The sequence below is a fragment of the Stegostoma tigrinum genome, chromosome 9, assembly GCF_030684315.1.
Source record: "Stegostoma tigrinum isolate sSteTig4 chromosome 9, sSteTig4.hap1, whole genome shotgun sequence".
In the NCBI taxonomy this organism is placed as follows: Eukaryota; Metazoa; Chordata; class Chondrichthyes; order Orectolobiformes; family Stegostomatidae; genus Stegostoma; species Stegostoma tigrinum.
The window spans coordinates 69,522,972-69,542,988 of NC_081362.1; the positions used below are offsets into that span (position 1 = coordinate 69,522,972).

Here is a 20,017-nt window from a genome sequence, read left to right on the forward strand (position 1 = left end):
GATACAAATTTAAACAGATATGGATGACAACTTATTTAGCCATTCTCTGTCCAATCATGCTGGATCGCAAAGCCTTATTGGGTGCTGTTTTTGTCTGCCAAAGCTGCTCACTATTCAAGGATCTCTTGAATATTTTCTTAAAGCTATCTACCCTTGTTACCAGCAAGAGCAAAGAGCTCATGAATTCCTTTCACTAAGATTGAGACTACCTCATCTCTTGCCTTTGTTGATTTTCTTGCCCCCTTTCCCTCTAAGGTTCCTCCTCTTTTGGCATAGAACACAGATCTCCCACCAGTTTTACTCCTATAACCCCTTTTGAGCTCTCTGAATTTATGTGCATCACCTGCTCCATCGACCTCGTTCCCATTAAAATGCTGACCATGCAGTTCCCTTGCAGAGAGAGAAACAAGTGAGGGATGAGTGAGCCAGCAGGCAGGAGAATTGAGGAGGGATTTAGAGCCATAGAATCCTTTCAATGCAGATAGAGGCTATTCAGTCCATTGAGTCTACACAGGCCCTCCAAAGAGCATCACACACCCCCACCCTATACCTGTAACCCTGCATTTACCATAGCTAACCCACTTGGCATACACAGCACAAGGTGATTTAGCATGGCAGTCCTCCACTTGCACCTCTTTGGACTGTAGTAGGACACCAGACAACCCAGAGGAAGCCCAAGGAGAATGTGAAAACTCCACATAGTCACCTGCCCAAGGCTGGAATTGAACACGGACACCTGGCACTGTGGGCCAGCAGTGCTAATCACTGAGCCACTGTGCCATCCCAATTTGACAGCAGAAAAAAAAACTATTGCTGATATAAGTGATAATGGGAACTGCAGATGCTATAGAATCCAAGATAACAAAGTGTGGAGCTGGTTGACCAGAGCAGGCCAAGCATCATCTCAGGAGCACAAAAGCTGACGTTTCGGGCCGAGACCCTTCTTCAGAGAGGGGGATGGGGAGAGGGAACTGGAATAAATAGGGAGAGAGGGGGAGGCAGACCGAAGATGGAGAGAAAAGAAATAGGTAGAGAGGAGAGTATAGGTGGGGAGGTAGGGAGGGGATAGGTCAGTCCAGGGAAGATGGACAGGTCAAAGAGGCGGGATGAGGTGGTAGGTAGGAAATGGAGGTGTGGCTTGAGGTGGGAGGAAGGGATGGGTGAGAGGAAGAACAGGTTAGGGAAGCAGAGACAGGCTGGGCTGGTTTTGGGATGCAGTGGGAGGAGGGGTCGAGCTGGGCTGGTTTTGTGATGCACTGGGGGGAGGGGAAGAACTGGGCTGGTTTTGGGCAGCAGTGGGGGATGGGGAGATTTTGAAGCTTGTGAAGTCCACACTGATACCATTGGGCTTCAGGGTTCCCAAGCAGAATATGATTTGCTGTTCTTGCAACCTTCGGGTGGTATCATTGTGGTACTGCAGGAGGCCCATGATGGACATGTCGTCTGAGGAATGGGAGGGGGAGTGGAAATGGTTCGCGACTGGGAGGTGCAGTTGTTTGTTGTGAACCGAGCGGAGGTGTTCTGCAAAGCGGTCACCAAGCCTCTGCTTCGTTTCCCCAATGTAGAGGAAGCCACACCGGATACATTGGATACAATATACCACATTGGCAGATGTGCAGGTGAACATCTGCTTGATATGGAAAATCATCTTGGGGCCTGGGATAGGGGTGAGGGAGGTGGTGTGGGGGCAAGTGTAGCACTTCCTGCGGTCGCAGGGGAAGGTGCCGGCTGTGTTGGGGTTGGAGGGCAGTGTGGAGCGGACAAGGGAGTCGCGGAGAGAGTGGTCTCCAGAATGCAGACAAGGGTCTGGATGGAAAAATGTCTTGGGTGGTGGGCTCAGATTGTAGATGGCGGAAGTGTCGGCGGATGATGCGTTGTATCCGGAGTGAGAGAGACAATGATGCCACCCGAAGGTTGCAAGAACAGCAACTCATATTCCGCTTGGGAACCCTGCAGCCCAATGGTATCAATGTGGACTTCACCAGCTTCAAAATCTCCCCTTCCCCCACTGCATCACAAAGCCAGCCCAGCTCGACCCCTCCTCCCACTGCATCCCAAAACCAGCCCAGCCTGTCTCCGCTTCCCTAACCTGTTCTTCCTCTCACCCATCCCTTCCTCCCACCTCAAGCCGCACCTCCATTTCCTACCTACCACCTCATCCTGCCTCCTTGACCTGTCTATCTTCCCTGGACTACCTATCCCCTCCCTACCTCCCCACCTATACTCTCCCCTCTACTTATCTTCTTTTCTCTCCATCTTCGGTCCGCCTCCCCCTCTCTCCCTATTTATTCCAGTTCCCTCTCCCCATCCCCCTTTCTGATGAAGGGTCTAGGCCCGAAACGTCAGCTTTTGTGCTCCTGAGATGCTGCTTGGCCTGCTGTGTTCATCCAGCTCCACACTTTGTTATATTGCTGATATGAGTTTGGTTACGGGAATTGACAAAGTGAATGGCTGTTAATTCCACCTAATTAATCGTGTCAGCCTTGACTGTCATGGAGGAATATATGTGCTTGGCAATAATAATGAAATGAGTTGCTGAATGTATAATTATACATATTTATAAAGATAGTTAATTTGTCTTTAAAATAGACGTTAGGCGTTCATACAGATTTGGCTCCTGAAAGCCATGTGACTTCTCATGGATTCAACTGCAACCAAAGACAGACAATTAGACGCTTGTCTTAAGAGTTGATTACAAGTGTAATTAAATAATGCCAAGATCCCAGGATTGTTTGTTGGACCCTCAAAACTCTTGAAGACTCGAAGCGTTTGTAGTGCTGAACGGGAGACAGCAGGTAAATCACAAGGAATTCCAGTGTATTTGACACTGCTTTTGTGGAACAGCCAGTCATCACAGTTAAGATTTGCAGCCAATTTGTTTGTGATAGAAGCTGGCTGAAAGTTCCTTGAGTTTTTTAAAAAAAGTGACAATAATTAGGGAGAATATTCATACAAAGATTTTAAATAAGCATAAAAGTAATGTCTGAAGATGCAAAGGAGATCAGTTGCTATTATCATTGCAGACATGACTTGCTTGAAGATTCCCTTTCAGAACCGAAGGGTTGAAACTTGAAGTCAGGTTCGGCAACAGCTATACTGGATTCTGTAGTCAAAAAGTTGAAGGTTGCTCCCACAGTAGGACTAAGTGGCAAAGCAGGCGCTGGAAGTGAGTGAAGGCTTCTTTGTTTCGCGGTTATGGCTCTAGGTAGCTTGGTTCAGTACACTAGACCATTAACTGTTTTTCATCCTGGGTGCCTTCCTCCGCTTACCTGTTAACAAGCAGTTACTGTTTCAAGTTGTCTTGCTCATGGGGTTCAGCTGGTTCTTCTCCAGCTGGCTTTTGATCATCTTTCTACTTCTAGGACTGAATGACAAAGTTTCTTTGTTACTTATTCTGTGCAATGTCTTGGGATGTTTCACTTTATTAAAATTTCTAAAGAGTACCAGTAGTAGTACAAGTATTTATTCCTGCTTTTTTAAACCCATTTTGGTTTTGATTGTTGGGAAAGTATTACCTACCCTAGCTCTTTTTCCTTACTTAATTATTGTCTGGGTGCCTCGTATTGGTGCTATTGTAATGACAGTTTTCCAAATTTTGTCAAATAATGATTCGAATGTCCAGTTTTATGTCATTTCATGTTAGAATTATTTTATATTAATACACCACCAGGGGTCAGTCTTTGGCAACTAATACGGTTGATGCACAGAGAAAAGGTTAATGTTAAATCTGTCAGCTGTAGATCAAACTGTAAAACCTGAGAAAAATAAGGACATCTAACATCAGTTTACTAATACAGTAGAAATCAAATAGGGATCAAAGTTTATGACACTGAATAAAAGATTGACTCTTATTTTAGGAAAAGAAAGCTGACGTATGTACCCAGTTGCATTTTTATTTAAGAACTTTGCCTTTTTATGTAGTTAGTTTAGTTCTTAGCATTGCTGCCAAGAAAATTGTGTAGAGCCAATAAACATTTTTGCAGTTCATAACAGCTGTAATGTATGGTAAGTAAAATATGCTAAAGTTGAATTGGACTGATTATTCATTCTGCACATTTTCAACTGTATTGTGGTGAGACAAAATTTCAAAAAAAGTTTTCAGTTTACACTGATCCAACTAGACAGATTTTTGGGAATTTGGCTGCCATTTTGTCACAGTGACTGTTGAGGCTCATTCCAAGAGTATCATTTGTTCATCAATGGGAAAGCATTGGCCACTGTATGACACAATAATACATTGCTGTTGAGAAATAATGGAATTCTGTTTATTTCTTTTGTTATATGAAGAATGTTTAACTTGGCTTGATGCAAGTAGATACTTGCCTTTTTTGCAGTGACGTCTTAGAATTAATTCTAAATTTTCTTTGAGTATAGTGATGAGTATTGTTTTGTATTTGCAAGCTCTTCCCGTGTGCAGAACTGAGAGTTTTGGCCCTGTTTCCAGACTGGCAGTCCGTGTTCTTGCATTTCTTTAACCGCCTTTTTTTGGTCGCCAAGTTATCTCTAAATTAAGAAGAAAGATTGATGACCAACCTCTCTCCATATTTCAAATTAGTATCCCTTTTAGGTGTATTTCGCCTTTACTAAACACACAAATCACACTCGCCCACGTGCACAAACAGGGAAAAAGAAACTCTTCCCAAGTCAATAAACTACGCATTTGCAATCTCATCTGCACTTTTTCCAGCCCCCATCCTAATTAAAACACTTCTGTCTCCTTCTGTCATGACTGTCACTTCCACTCCTTTAAGTCGAAAGGGGCTGCAAACTGGACAGCTGGATTAGCCACTCATTGGCAGCTTTGGCTGGACTGCATAAATTGCTATTGTCTGCCGAAACTACACATAATTTCAAGATCATTCTGAAATGCAAAAATAACTTGGTTTTTCTTTTCTAATACTGACATTTTAAATCCCGCTTCCTCCATGATTCTTCCACTGTCCCATCCAACAAGTGGTGACATTTTTGGACTTCTTCAGGTTAAGATCTCTACTCATTTTGCTATATTGATTTCTTCATACTCCCTGCATCCCTCCAAGCCAAACTTAACGAAATGAATGCTCACTTTCACAGAAAATCATATCGGACTTGAAAGGTAACTGTCATTCTGCAAGGGCACAGGATTTAGAGGAGGTTTGAGGAAAGTATTTTTTTGCCCAGAGATTGATAGAAATCTGGACTGCTCTACTTGGGAGGGTTGTAGTGGTGGAAACCTCACAACCTTTAAAAGTATGTGGGTAAGCACTTGAAATGTCATGAAATTTAAGGCTATGGGCCAAGTGCTCAAGATTAGGACTCATTTGATAGGTTGGTGCAGATTTGATGGGTTGAAGGTCCTCTTCTGTGGTCTACGACTCCATGAAACTATGATGAGAGAATTTTGAAATAAAAGCGTTGCATGGGCTCAGTGTATCAAGTTTGCTAGTGCAGAAGTGATGGCTGAATAGTGCTTGAAATGAGTTGAGAGCAGCAGTAGAGTTTTTCAATTACCTTAGGTTTACAGAGGGTAGAATGTAGGACTGTTTGGGAATAGTTAGGTCTACAAATGCAGAGGCATAGTTGAGTGTATCGTCAACAGCTGATGAGACTGGGTCAGATTGGGATGTCTGGTTGGTGCGGATGAGTTGGTCCGAAGAGTCTGTTTCCGTGCTATATGACTATGACTCTATGAAGTGAGTGTATGAGGAGTGTAGTTGGGTGATGATAGGAAGATGAAAATTATTGGTGTTGGTAATGGCAGAAGTAACAAATCCTCTGAGTAAAAGCCTTGCACTGAGTAAAGAAAACAGGTCTGCATTCTGAGCACTTGGATAATTTCTTGCTTTCCATTTGTTGAGCCTTCCCAGTTCCCACTGACATCTCTGCTTACTTTTGTTGATAAGTCGCAAGAAGTATGGAAAACCCTTGTAATTGAGGTTAAGTTTGAAGAGCTAAGTTAAAACAGCTGTTCTATGTGTTTTTTACGCAATTCATTTCAGTTGCAAACTCCATAATTCTACTTTGTGTGAGTGACCCTGACTGTTTGCAACCTTGACATCATATTTGATCCTTCAGCGAGCTTCAGATCCTATGTCCACACTGTTGCAAATCGTCAGCTTCCAACTCTAACCCTGCCTGGCTATACCCAGGCCTCAGTCCATCTGCTCGCTAGTTTCCAAACTTGTCGCCTTCTGCAAACTTGAGCTCATACATAATTCTGCTTCCCGTGCCCTAACCAAGTCCTGTTCATCTATTTTACCCCATGCCTGCTGGTGAATATTGCAGCAATACCTAGGATTTCAAAATCTCATCCTTTTCTTTTCAAATCATTCTGTGACCTCGACCCTTCCTACCCCAATAATATTTTCCAATCTTCCGGCACTTTGATACACCTGTTCTATTCTAATTCTGGCATCTTAAGCATCTTTGATTTTAATTCTGTACCATAATGATTGTGCTTTCAGGTACCTAAGCCCTAAACTCTGAACCTCCTCTGAACCTCCCAGCGTAATTTTCCTCCTTTAAAACATGGATAAGGACCTTCCTTTTTGACTGACTGATCTGCCCTTTTGTGACTTAGTATCATATTTTGTTTTTATAGACCTCTGTGAATTGCCCTTGCATGTTTTACTAGGGGTAATGTGTTATATATAAATTACAAGTTGTGGTGTTGGAATTCTTGTTGCTGCATCAATTTTGGCCTTTTCAGTATCCTACCATTGGCAGTGCCTTCAGCTGTTTATGTCCTAAGCATCAGATATCAATTCCTATAATCCCTGTTTCTCTTTTTAAGAAGTTCATGAAATCTGCCTTTTAGAACTAGCTTTTGGTCACCTTTTCTAATTCCTTGTGTGGTGGGCTGTAAACTTCCTACCAAGTGCCTTGGGAGGTTTCTTTATGATAATGCCAGTGTGTAAGTGCATGTTTAGTGATTAGCATCATTTCCTCAAAAATTGGAAGCTTGAATTGCACAGAGAGATCAAAAATTGAATTTGAAAACTTATTTTAAAGGTATTTTTAGAGAGGATTTTAAAATTTGGACTGTTTGTTCGTAGTGCAGAAGCTAGAGTGAAGTATTTTGAAATTAATTTATTTCAAGGTGATAAAGTAGCTACAGTTGTACAGTTATTTAAAGTATTGTTCAATTTGATAGACACAATATTACTATCAACTTTGGGCACTGAAAAGTGTTCTCTTTCTCACTTAATCCATATTTGTGTCATTTAACGTGCTTTAATTTCTCTCTTTTTAAGATTGCTTTTAATGTTTTTTTTTAAAAAATGCACTGTGGACGTGCACCCTGCTAAAATGGACAGAACCCAAAAAAAAGTCAAAGTAGTGGCTTTGGAGGGCATCTCTTAAAAATGAATGAAAGTGTAGGAATTTAAGGAGGGAAGAACAAAATGTGACATCCAGATAATTTCCAGTGATGGACTTGAGGGGAAGGGCAGTGCATTAAAAAATGTTCTAGGGATTATTGTGTTCTGGGAAGTGGGTGGCTGAATGATATGGAATTCTTTGTCATAGGGATGATGGAAGCTCATTGTTTGAATTGAGCAGTCATGCTATATGTGGTCTTGGTCTACTTGAGATCAGAGGGGTTTTAAATCAAAGACAAAGGCGCAAAGTTTTGGCAGGGGCAAAGGTGTTGGGCATGATAGGTGACAAGGGAGTTTCTTGGTGACCCCTGTGATTCTGTCAGTATATGAAAGTGACTGAACCTTCCAAATTTTCACCTTATTTTAGAAGTGACTTGGTCTTTCTATGATGCCATAGATTTTGTTTTGTGCCTTGTTACTACTTGAGTGTAGATTGAAATTCTAAGTAGGTTGTGTGTCTCCTTTTTATTTTGCCTGTAATGTAATGTTCCAAGTAAAAAGTTTCAACTTGGCATGAAATGGATTCTGCAAAGGGCTTTTTTTCAGCATTTCATATCCTATTAGTCTTTCAATCCATAAAATGGGTGATTGAAACTTTTTTTCTCCCTGTAGGTTTGTATTTCAGAGTTCACAGTGCACTGCATAATGTCTACCTCCATTACATGGAACAAAAATCTCATTGATCTAAAGAGTTTATGCATTTGAGTATACATAAAATGAACTCCATATGTTTTTTCTCAGAGAATATAATATATGGAACCTAGATATTTTTTCTTCCATCCTGTTGTATGTTCAGGAATTTTGCTGTTAGAAAAGATGCTTGTAATTCTGGAAATTCGCTATCTACTATGTATCAATGTGACAAGAAAAATGTAAATGAAGTGGACAACTTTGCATGGGGTTTTATTTACTGTGGTAGGGCATCTAACCTTTTCAACAGTTAAACTTGCTGTTTTAACATTTTAAAACTTTTGCATGGCAAGTTGCTGAAATTCAAAGCTGATGACCAGCTTTTAAAATTTTCCCTTAAAATGTTTTTATTTAAAATGTTAGTAACTTAATTTTCATTGGCAATAATTAAAGCCAGTCAATTTATTAACAGGGTGTTTAGGCTGAGATGGACAAGGTTTAACTTTGTGTGCTGTGTTTAGTTTGTATCTGCCCTGAGTGCAATTAGATTAACTTCATGATGTTCAGTGAATTACAGTAAAAATGTGGAAAGCCTTTGTGAAGCTCCTGCTGGATTGACATATCTAGGACAACAACTTTTGGATTTGTCCTTGACTGTAATAGTTGTGCATTAAAGAACTATTAATTTTGACAGTATTTTGACATTAAGTTATGTGCCTTTTTGTACCAGCAGCTCTTTCCAGTTTTCTTCATTTATGAATTATGGTCGCTTCTGTTATGTGATTTGTTATTTGGGACTTGGAAGTTAATTACCAATTTGCGACAAAGGAGGAGGCATTTTGGTCCATTTTGTCTGAAACAGCTCTTTGTGTGGGAATTCTAAAATAAATCCTCCTTCCCAATGTTCTCTTGATGGCATATACCGCACCGTGAACTAGAATGAATTTACAACTTTAAGGAGACCCACTGAATTGCTGTTATAAACACATAATTGTTGCAGCAGAATCTCTTGTTTATACCAAAGACAGACTTGCCATCTAAGACATGAATTATGTGTTGCAATCAAATAATCTTAATTTTTTTTGGAAATTGTAGCTGTGCTATTTTGTTTCACCCCAATGATCATTACTAAGTTGATAGTTCTTTAATTGGAACTATTTTTCTATTTCAAATACTTGTGGTCATTTTACAAATATTCATATTTTAATTGTTCTTTTGATAAGGGCAGAGACAAAAGATCCCAAATTAGTTTCTTGATTTTGATTGTTAGCTGATGTGAGAGCAGTGATGTTACAATTAGCCTCTATGTTTAAAACAACAGCATTTGCCACTCATCCCTCTGCGGATGTTTGATGGATAGCATCGGGCACAGGAAGCGTACCACTCATGGTTGAATAACCAACGCACGCCTACTATATAGTCCTGTATGTAAAAGGTTGATACTAAGTTGAGGCGTTGGTGTGGAAGAGGAGTCAATTAATCAAGTGAAGAGACATGAGGTTGAGAGGAGAAAATGGTAAATTGCAACAAATAATTCTAATTGTCTGCTTGAAAATTCCTAGGTCTTTCAAATGTTGGAGAAATAGAGACAGGAATTCGGCACATATTAGCAGATATGATGTCTAAAGACACAGAAACATTGAACCATATCCGGAAGTTGTAAGTGTTAATTTGAAACTTTTCTTTATACTGTGGGATCGTGCTCAAATAACAACCGAAATTGGTGAGTGGTGAAAGTAGCCTCTTTACTCAGCGTCTGCAGTTGTGCAGATTGAGGCGATGATGCAATCTGAAGTACAGTTCTTACAGTAGCCTCTTAATGCATGTAACAACCTTGTATAAAAATTCTAACACTATGGTGTTACACAACTATACCTATTGTATACAAACATGACATTTCTCCTGGAGGAACAGGAAATAGTTGAAGCACTTGCTAAGTGCTGGTTGGTACTCCTGATGAGATCAGAATGTCTGTCCAGTCTGCGCTTGCATAATCAAGAGGTGTTAGTCCTTTTGTCTTTTAAGTTAGTAATGTTAGTAAAAATACTTGACCTATATGATCTAGATAGGTGAGAAATTTATACGTGTACTAAATAAAAGCATAGAGGATCTGGATGTGAGTTTGCTCGCTGAGCTGGAAGGTTCGTTTTCAGACGTTTCGTCACCATTCTAGGTAACATCATCAGTGAGCCTCCGACGAAGCGCTGGTGTTATGTCCCACTTTCTATTTATCTGGTTAGGTTTCCTTGGGTTGGTGATGTCATTTCCTGCGTTGGTGATGTCAGTTCCTGTTCTTTTTCTCAGGGGATGGTAGATTGATTTGGAGCCAATGTGTTTGTTGGAGTTCTGGTTGGAATGCCATGCTTCTAGGAATTCTCATGTGTGTCTCTGTTTGGCTTGTCCTAGGATGGATGTGTTGTCCCAATCAAAGTGGTGTCCTTCCTCATCTGTATGTAAGGATACGAGTGATAGTGGGTCATGTCGTTTTGTGGCTAGTTGATGTTCATGTATCCTGGTGGCTAGCTTCCTGCCAGTTTGTCCAATGTAGTGTTTGTCACAGTTCTTGCAAGGTATTTTGTAGATGATGTTCGTTTTATTTGTTGTCTGTATAGGGTCTTTTAAGTTCATTAGCTGCTGTTTTAGTGTGTTGGTGGGTTTGTGGGCTACCCTGATGCCAAGAGGTCCGAGTAGTCTGGCAGTCATTTCGGAAATGTCTTTGATGTAGGGGAGACCATCAGACAGACAGTCGCACCAACACTAAGCAGGAAAAAGGAAGAAAACACACTCAATACACAAGAAAGGAAAGCCCTAAAAGGACTCAAAAAAGATAAAAACGTTGTTATCCTACCTGCAGACAAAGGACGCTTGACAGTCATTTTAAACCGAACAGACTACATTGAGAAAGCGAATGCACTGCTTGCAGATACCGACACTTACCAACTGGTGGCGTTAGACCCGACCCCACAACTAGAGAACAGAATCACAGCCTTACTCAAAACCTTCAAAAATCTGGAGAATTAAACAAGAGAGACTTGCAAAAAATGAAACCAGATGGATCCGACACACCACGCTTCTACGGACTACCAAAAATTCACAAACCAGGAGCCCCCCTCAGACCCATAGTGTCGCTACCTGGAACACCAACCTACAGATTAGCCAAGGAACTACACCAAAGACTAAAACACCTAGTAGAAGACTCCCACCACTCCATTTGCTCCACCCAAGAATTCCTGAACACCATCAAAGAAAGCAAGATAGAGGATGAAATAGTGGTCTCCTTTGACGTAACAGCCCTGTTCACATCCATCAACATCAACCTGGCCAAAGAAACACTGATGACACTATTAGAAGAACAGAAGACACATACACCAGACACCACCAACCTCATCAGCAAGGACAACATCATCAAGCTAGTAGACCTATGCCTCACCACCCACTTCACTTTCAATAACAAAACCTACAGACAAACCAATGGTACACCCATGGGATCTCCGAAGTCAGGGTTCTTAGCAGAGGCAGTAATGCAGAGACTCGAACAAACAGCTCTGCCAATCATCCAACCCAAACTTTGGGTCCGCTATGTGGATAACTCATCACTAAACAAAACAAATTAGAGGAAACCTTCAAGACCATCAATAATACCCTTACTGGCATAACATTCACAAAAGAGGAGGAAAACAACAACAAACTGCCATTCCTAGATGTCACCGTAGAGCGAACAGCCAATGGGGAAGTTCAAACCAGCGTCTACAGGAAAACAACACATACGGACCAAATACTGAACTACAGGAGCAACCATCCCAACACCCACAAACGAAGCTGCATTAGAACATTATTCCAACGAGCCACCACACACTGCAGCACAGAGGAACTACACAGAGCAGAGGAAAATCACCTATACAGCGTATTCAAAAAGAATGGGTACCCTATGAACATAGTCCGCCAATTCATCAGCAATAAACCCAAACAAACAGACAAAACGGGCTCAGAAACCATAACCACTCTCCTCTACATCAAAGACATTTCCGAAATGACGGCCAGACTACTCGGACCTCTTGGTATCGGGGTAGCTCACAAACCCACCAACACACTAAAACAGCAGCTAATGAACTTAAAAGACCCTATACAGACAATAAACAAAACAAACGTCATCTACAAAATACCTTGCAAGAACTGTGACAAACACTACATTGGACAAACTGGCAGAAAGCTAGCCACCAGGATACATGAACATCAACTAGCCACAAAACGACATGACCCACTATCACTTGTATCCTTACATACAGACGAGGAAGGACACCACTTTGATTGGGACAACACATCAATCCTAGGACAAGCCAAACAGAGACACGCATGAGAATTCCTAGAAGCATGGCATTCCAACCGGAACTCCATCAACAAGCACATTGGCTCCAAATCAATCTACCATCCCCTGAGAAAAAGAACAGGGAATGACATCACCAACGCAGGAAATGACATCACCAACCCAAGGAAACCTAACCAGATAAATAGAAAGCGGGACATAATACCAGCGCTTCGTCGGAGGCTCACTGATGATGTTACCTAGAATGGTGACGAAACGTCTGAAAACGAACCTTCCAGCTCAGCGAGCAAACTCGCATCCAGAACCTCAACCTGAGCTACAAATCTTCTCAAAACTCGCTAGCATAGAGGATATTAGACTGATCTCCTGCAGCTGGGTTGTGAGATTTCATTTACAGTTGCTGGTTTTGACAGTTCTTGCACATTCATTCATGCAGTTTCACAGAAGTGCTATTTTGACAGTAAGTTTCATAAAGGGGATGGCGTCCCTATTTAATTTGTATCTTAAAAAGTACATATTCGGGGGGAAACTGATGTCTGCAACCTATTCAGGTCCTGAGTGATGGTTGCTAAGGGCTAATTAGTATTATAATCTTTTCTTTGAGTGGGTTATGGAGACAAGATGGTAGGATATGTGGTGTTCTGAGTAGGTTACGGTATTAATGCTTATTCAGGGGTAGCTTTTGATGCTGAAACACTGCTCAGAGCATGGGCTGTTAAGAATGGAGAGCTGTAAAGAAACAGTAATGGGTTAGAAGGGATGTTTAATTTAGTTTATACAATGTGGTACAAAAAAAGTGGTTTTATGAATGAGTGAATGGAAAGGTGGTATGGTAAACGTAGTGCACTTGAGTGAGCTTGTAAAGAGAATCATAATACAATATTTCTACATGCCTAATGGAAGGTGAATGTACAAGATGAAGATTTGATTATTATAAATATCAGTCATTCATGAGTGGAACATTGTGATATATATGCTCACGTTTATTGACTTTTAAATCATGCTATTATGCAGCTACATCAGCTATTTTGTTCAATGTCATTAGTGTGAAATTATGAATATACCTTTTCTGGTTTTGCTCGTTTGTATTATTATATTGCGAGCGATAGTCCACTAACATCACCTTTTAAAGTGCTTGTCTATATAATGGTATGTATCAAAAGTAGATTCTTTGAGTAACAAGTTATTTTGTTCTTGTACAGCACTGCATTAGAACAAATATAATATTGTTACTGTAAAGCCTTGACTCTGGTGCAGAGTCGACATCCTCAACCAGACTACTGGTCTACATGGTTTTCATAACCAAGTCTCTAAGGTCAAAGTAACACCAAGTTGACATTAGATGATAGACATTTGGAAACTGGGTAATCTGATACGTAAACCATGCAGATCTGTAGAATACCAAAGCACTGCACATGATTGACCAACCAGCCTGGCTCACTAATTGAATCTTGAAAGGCCTGTCTGCCTTTGGGGTTATGCTCAACCCAGTGCTGTTATGGTTGCTGTGCTCCTACCTGAAGGGAAAGCTTACCAACAATTAAATCTTGTTGGCAATGCAATGTTAGCTAGTTTTGTCATGGGTGAGGAGGGAACATGGAGGGTTTGTTTGTTGTTTGACCTATTTCTCGCTTATAATTCATTTGTTGTTACTCAAACTTTGTTTTACTTATTTTTAATATGGCTTTTGTTCTATTCAGAACTACAAATAAATTTGAAGTTTTTCTTGCATATTCCACTTAATTTTTTTACTTGCATTGACTCTAGTCAATAAAATGAAAGATCATTTAATGTAGTGAACTGAAATTATGAAAACCATTTCAACCTGCTTTAGCTTCTGCCTCCATAAATGGGAAAATTTATATTCTCTGTATCATGCAATCTATTAGACTGTTAATTGTTTTCACAGCTACTCCTCAGTACTATTCCCAGAGACTTGTTCCAAATTTGTATGTGACAAAATATTTTCAGGCATCAACCTTAAGTCTTCCCTTCACCAATTTGAATCATTGCCCTTTATGCTAGGAAACCGGATTAAGCTCAACGTTCCCCTTTTCTAAAAAATTTTAATGTTGAATGCAAGCTAACACACTGGACCATTTCATTTCAAGGCTGAATATTTAGTTTTTTTTTTGAAGGAAAATCTGTGTTGTTTTAGTAATAAGAAATAAACTTCTAGTCTTCTCAACTTCTCGGTCCCGGAATTGAATTTTGTTGCTGACCATATGTGGACGTCATAATGAAAGTGGCTGATTTAACCTAATATTTGATTATTTTCTGCAGTTTATAATATTTTACACAGAGCAAGCAGCTGTACAGGTGTTGCAATTCACGCTACTGCTGCTTTTGAAGTTGGATATTTAATGAGGTAAAATTGTAGTTGTTCATTTGTACATGTTAACTTTTGAAAAGGCTGTAAACTTGGAACCATGGTTGCAAACTGAGAGCAGCATTTAGTTTATGGAATAGTTCTATTTTGATCAAAAGCAAAATATTATTGACACTGGAAATACCGAGCAAGTGTGGCTGTAATTGAGAGATAATGGGAACTGCAGATGCTGGAGATTCCAAGATAATAAAATGTGAGGCTGGATGAACACAGCAGGCCAAGCAGCATCTCAGGAGCACAAAAGCTGACGTTTCGGGCCTAGACCCTTCATCAGAGAGGGGGATGGGGGGAGGGAACTGGAATAAATAGGGAGAGAGGGGGAGGCGGACCGAAGATGGAGAGTAAAGAAGATAGGTGGAGAGGGTGTAGGTGGGGAGGTAGGGAGGGGATAGGTCAGTCCAGGGAAGACGGACAGGTCAAGGAGGTGGGATGAGGTTAGTAGGTAGCTGGGGGTGCGGCTTGGGGTGGGAGGAAGGGATGGGTGAGAGGAAGAACCGGTTAGGGAGGCAGAGACAGGTTGGACTGGTTTTGGGATGCAGTGGGTGGGGGGGAAGAGCTGGGCTGGTTGTGTGGTGCAGTGGGGGGAGGGGATGAACTGGGCTGGTTGAGGGATGCAGTGGGGGAAGGGGAGATTTTGAAACTGGTGAAGTCCACATTGATACCATATGGCTGCAGGGTTCCCAGGCGGAATATGAGTTGCTGTTCCTGCAACCTTCGGGTGGCATCATTGTGGCAGTGCAGGAGGCCCATGATGGACATGTCATCAAGAGAATGGGAGGGGGAGTGGAAATGGTTTGCGACTGGGAGGTGCAGTTGTTTGTTGCGAACTGAGCGGAGGTGTTCTGCAAAGCGGTCCCCAAGCCTCCGCTTGGTTTCCCCAATGTAGAGAAAGCCGCACCGGGTACAGTGGATGCAGTATACCACATTGGCAGATGTGCAGGTGAACCTCTGCTTAATGTGGAATGTCATCTTGGGGCCTGGGATGGGGGTGAGGGAGGAGGTGTGGGGACAAGTGTAGCATTTCCTGCGGTTGCAGGGGAAGGTGCCGGGTGTGGTGGGGTTGGAGGGCAGTGTGGAGCGAACAAGGGAGTCACGGAGAGAGTGGTCTCTCCGGAAAGCAGACAGGGGTGGGGATGGAAAAATGTCTTGGGTGGTGGGGTCGGATTGTAAATGGCGGAAGTGTCGGAGGATAATGTGTTGTATCCGGAGGTTGGTAGGGTGGTGTGTGAGAACGAGGGGGATCCTCTTGGGGCGGTTGTGGCGGGGGCGGGGTGTGAGGGATGTGTCGCGGGAAATGCGGGAGACGCGGTCAAGGGCGTTCTCAATCACCGTGGGGGGGAAGTTGCGGTCCTTAAAGAACTTGGACATCTGGGATGTGCGGGAGTGGAATGTCTTATCGTGGGAGCAGATGCGGCGGAGGCGGAGGAATTGGGAATAGGGGATGGAATTTTTGCAGGAGGGTGGGTGGGAGGAGGTGTATTCTAGGTAGCTGTGGGAGTCGGTGGGCTTGTAATGGACATCAGTTACAAGCTGGTTGCCTGAGATGGAGACTGAGAGGTCCAGGAAGGTGAGGGATGTGCTGGAGATGGCCCAGGTGAACGGAAGGTTGGGGTGGAAGGTGTTGGTGAAGTGGATGAACTGTTCGAGCTCCTCTGGGGAGCAAGAGGCGGCGCCGATACAGTCATCAATGTACCGGAGGAAGAGGTGGGGTTTGGGGCCTGTGTAGGTGCGGAAGATGGACTGTTCCACGTAACCTACAAAGAGGCAGGCATAGCTGGGGCCCATGCGGGTGCCCATGGCCACCCCCTTAGTCTGTAGGAAGTGGGAGGAGTCAAAAGAGAAGTTGTTGAGTGTGAGGACGAGTTCCGCTAGGCGGATGAGAGTGTCGGTGGAGGGGGCCTGGTCGGGCCTGCGGGACAGGAAGAAGCGGAGGGCCTTGAGGCCATCTCCATGCGGAATGCAGGTGTACAGGGACTGGACGTCCATGGTGAATATGAGGTGTTGGGGGCCAGGGAATTGGAAGTCCTGGAGGAGGTGGAGGGCGTGGGTGGTGTCACGGACATAGGTGGGGAGTTCCTGGACCAAAGGGGAGAAAATGGAGTCCAGATAGGTGGAGATGAGTTCGGTGGGGCAGGAGCAGGCTGAGACGATGGGTCGACCAGGGCAGGCAGGTTTGTGGATTTTGGGAAGGAGATAGAAACGGGCCGTGCGGGGTTGGGGAACAATGAGGTTGGAGGCTGTGGGTGGGAGGTCCCCTGAGGTGATGAGGTCATGAATGGTGTTGGAGATGATGGTTTGGTGCTCGGGTGTGGGGTCATGATCGAGGAGGCGGTAGGAGGTGGTGTCGGAGAGTTGGCGTCTGGCCTCGGCGATGTAGAGGTCAGTACGCCATACTACCACTGCGCCACCCTTGTCTGCGGGTTTGATGGTGAGGTTGGGGTTGGAGCGGAGGGAGCGGAGGGCTGCCCGTTCTGCGGGGGAGAGGTTGGAGTGGGTGAGAGGGGTGGAGAGGTTGAGGCGGTTAATGTCTCGACGGCAGTTGGAGATGAAGAGGTCGAGGGAGGGTAGGAGGGTAGGAGGCCTGGGGGTGGTGTCCAGGAGGAGGACTTGTGTTGGAAGCGGGTGAAGGGGTCAGTGGAAGGAGGGTTGGGTTCCCGGTTGAAGAAGTAGGCATGCAGGCGAAGACGGCGGAAAAACTGCTCTATGTCCGACCGTGACCGCTTTGCAGAACACCTCCGCTCAGTTCGCAACAAACAACTGCACCTCCCAGTCGCAAACCATTTCCACTCCCCCTCCCATTCTCTTGATGACATGTCCATCATGGGCCTCCTGCACTGCCACAATGATGCCACCCGAAGGTTGCAGGAACAGCAACTCATATTCCGCCTGGGAACCCTGCAGCCATATGGTATTAATGTGGACTTCACCAGTTTCAAAATCTCCCCTTCCCCCACTGCATCCCTCAACCAGCCCAGTTCATCCCCTCCCCCCACTGCACCACACAACCAGCCCAGCTCTTCCCCCCCACCCACTGCATCCCAAAACCAGTCCAACCTGTCTCTGCCTCCCTAACCGGTTCTTCCTCTCACCCATCCCTTCCTCCCACCCCAAGCCGCACCCCCAGCTACCTACTAACCTCATCCCACCTCCTTGACCTGTCCGTCTTCCCTGGACTGACCTATCCCCTCCCTACCTCCCCACCTACACCCTCTCCACCTATCTTCTTTACTCTCCATCTTCGGTCCGCCTCCCCCTCTCTCCCTATTTATTCCAGTTCCCTCCCCCCATCCCCCTCTCTGATGAAGGGTCTAGGCCCGAAACGTCAGCTTTTGTGCTCCTGAGATGCTGCTTGGCCTGCTGTGTTCATCCAGCCTCACATTTTATTACCTGTGGCTGTAATTGATCAGCTTTCGAAGGTCATGTTTTACTTCACCTCTTTCTTGAGTCTAGTTTGTATATGAGGGCTTACTGAATGTAAAATGTTTTGAAGCTGTAAAACAAGGTGGGCAGCAGCTAATTGATAGAAATAGGGTTGTTGAGTGGAACCAGTGTGGAGCGATGACAGAAATTAAAATATTTTTTCAATTGTGAAAACCCACTTAAACCTGTTAATTTTTCACACTGATTTTATCACTGACTATTCGAGCTGGACGACTTTGACTGTTTTTATGTCCTTGTATTCTTGTGAATGCTCAACATGATTAATAGGTAGCTGTGCTAATTGTTTGTGTGAGGTGGACAAGTGTGCAGAACAGATTAGACCAGATACTCCAATGGCAAGGAAGTTGTTGGTGCTGCACACACTGGAGTTACATGTCAGGGTCACAGTAGACTTCATGAGACTAAATCAAAGAATTAAAACTTTTGACGGACAGTTCCTCTGCATCTGCAAGTCTCTGAAAAAGCTCCTTTTAAAGTCAGAAATTCCTGAGAGTTCTGATTTGTTTAAGCTTCATAGTTACCTAGGAAACTTTAAGGATTAAAAGCCTCGTCTAACTCTCGGGTAACTATTGAACTGACCCCCTAACATGGCACAAACAAACGCACAATGCCCTGCTCCTGACAGGGAGCTGTGCTCCCCCTCTTGGACCGGAATCCATCTGTCTGCACTTGACACCAGCTCGTACCCATTGGACGTGACACAGTTTGCCCGCCCTCCGAGCAACCCAAACTGACAGTCCCCTGTTGCTGACAAAGGGAAATGTCGTTTGGAAGGGGCTTGAAAGCTGGGAATAGAGTTTCAGACTCTGGGCAGGACATCTGGGGCAATATTTCTTCAATTGGACCATTTCCTAAACATGAAGGGAAGCAACATTCTAATGTCCAACTTCTGCCATTGATGTTTATGGAAAATCAGCATTTTCTTACAATTTTAACTCATGTTTTTGAACCTTTTTTTCATGAATAACTTGTGTTCTTTTCCACGCTCCTTTACCGAACTATTAGCAACAGAAATTACGTGAACCTGCATATTTCCAACAGAAAGCCGAAGGGGGTAATGGCTGTTTTCAAGGAATAAAAGTCTGCTCTAATAAAAGAAGTTAAGGGAGATGTTCCAAGTCCACTATTAACATAAAGTTGAGCAGATGCATATTTTTCTCATTGGCTGTTAGGAGGAAGCTACATATAATTGACATTTTTTCAAATTGACATATTACTTAAAACTCCTTGTACCTTGCCCCTCAACCTCCCATCATTACAGTTATCCAAGTTCATTTCCTTATGGCCTCTTGAATCACCAAATGTTACAGCAAGATAGGCACCTGGTCATCTTTTAGAATGCTTCCGCTTCACTTCTTGATATTGATCTTGTGATCAACAGTGCTGCTTTTATTTTCCCCTTGCGAGGGGAAGGTGCTCAGCTTTGCTATTTTATAACTGTTATGAGCCTTCATAGGAACTGAAACATTTACCAAGATAGTTTGTTTTCCAGTCTCTGATGGGATGAATCACACAGCGGGGTTTGAAATTTTAAGACGTTCCCTGTAATAAACAAATGATAAAAACCTTGTCTAATTGCTAATCAGTAGGCCACCTATATTGTAACCTACCCAAAACATCCCTCTCTTAACTCTTATAATGACAGAAAATCTCTCGCTACGGATATACTTTACCCTCTTCCGTAATTTCCTTGGAACCAGCCCAGAGCTGTTCTGAGATCTTGATTGCTTCTTTTTCCACAGAATTATTACAGTTCAGAGGAGGCTATTTGGCTCATCATGCCTGCACAGATTCTTTGACCATTTTATCTCCTTTTCCCCTCCATAACCCAGCTGATATCTTCTAATCCCTGAACTGACTTCACCTAAGAGGGTT

The 20,017-nt window shown here is 43.3% G+C and overlaps 1 protein-coding gene across 5 annotated transcripts in view; it reads left to right on the top strand.

Moving 5' to 3' along the window:
• srbd1 (S1 RNA binding domain 1) overlaps window positions 1-20,017 on the top strand; it is a 265,440-nt gene that overhangs the window by 19,276 nt on the left and 226,147 nt on the right. For all 5 annotated transcript variants that reach the window (XR_007248120.2, XM_048536358.2, XM_059648614.1 and 2 more), the window contains exon 9: window positions 9,551-9,647. Coding sequence is in view for 4 of the 5 variants with exons in the window: in XM_048536358.2 (XP_048392315.2) it covers window positions 9,551-9,647 (97 nt within the window). In the remaining variant the exon portion in view is untranslated. The remainder of the gene's footprint in view (window positions 1-9,550; window positions 9,648-20,017) is intronic.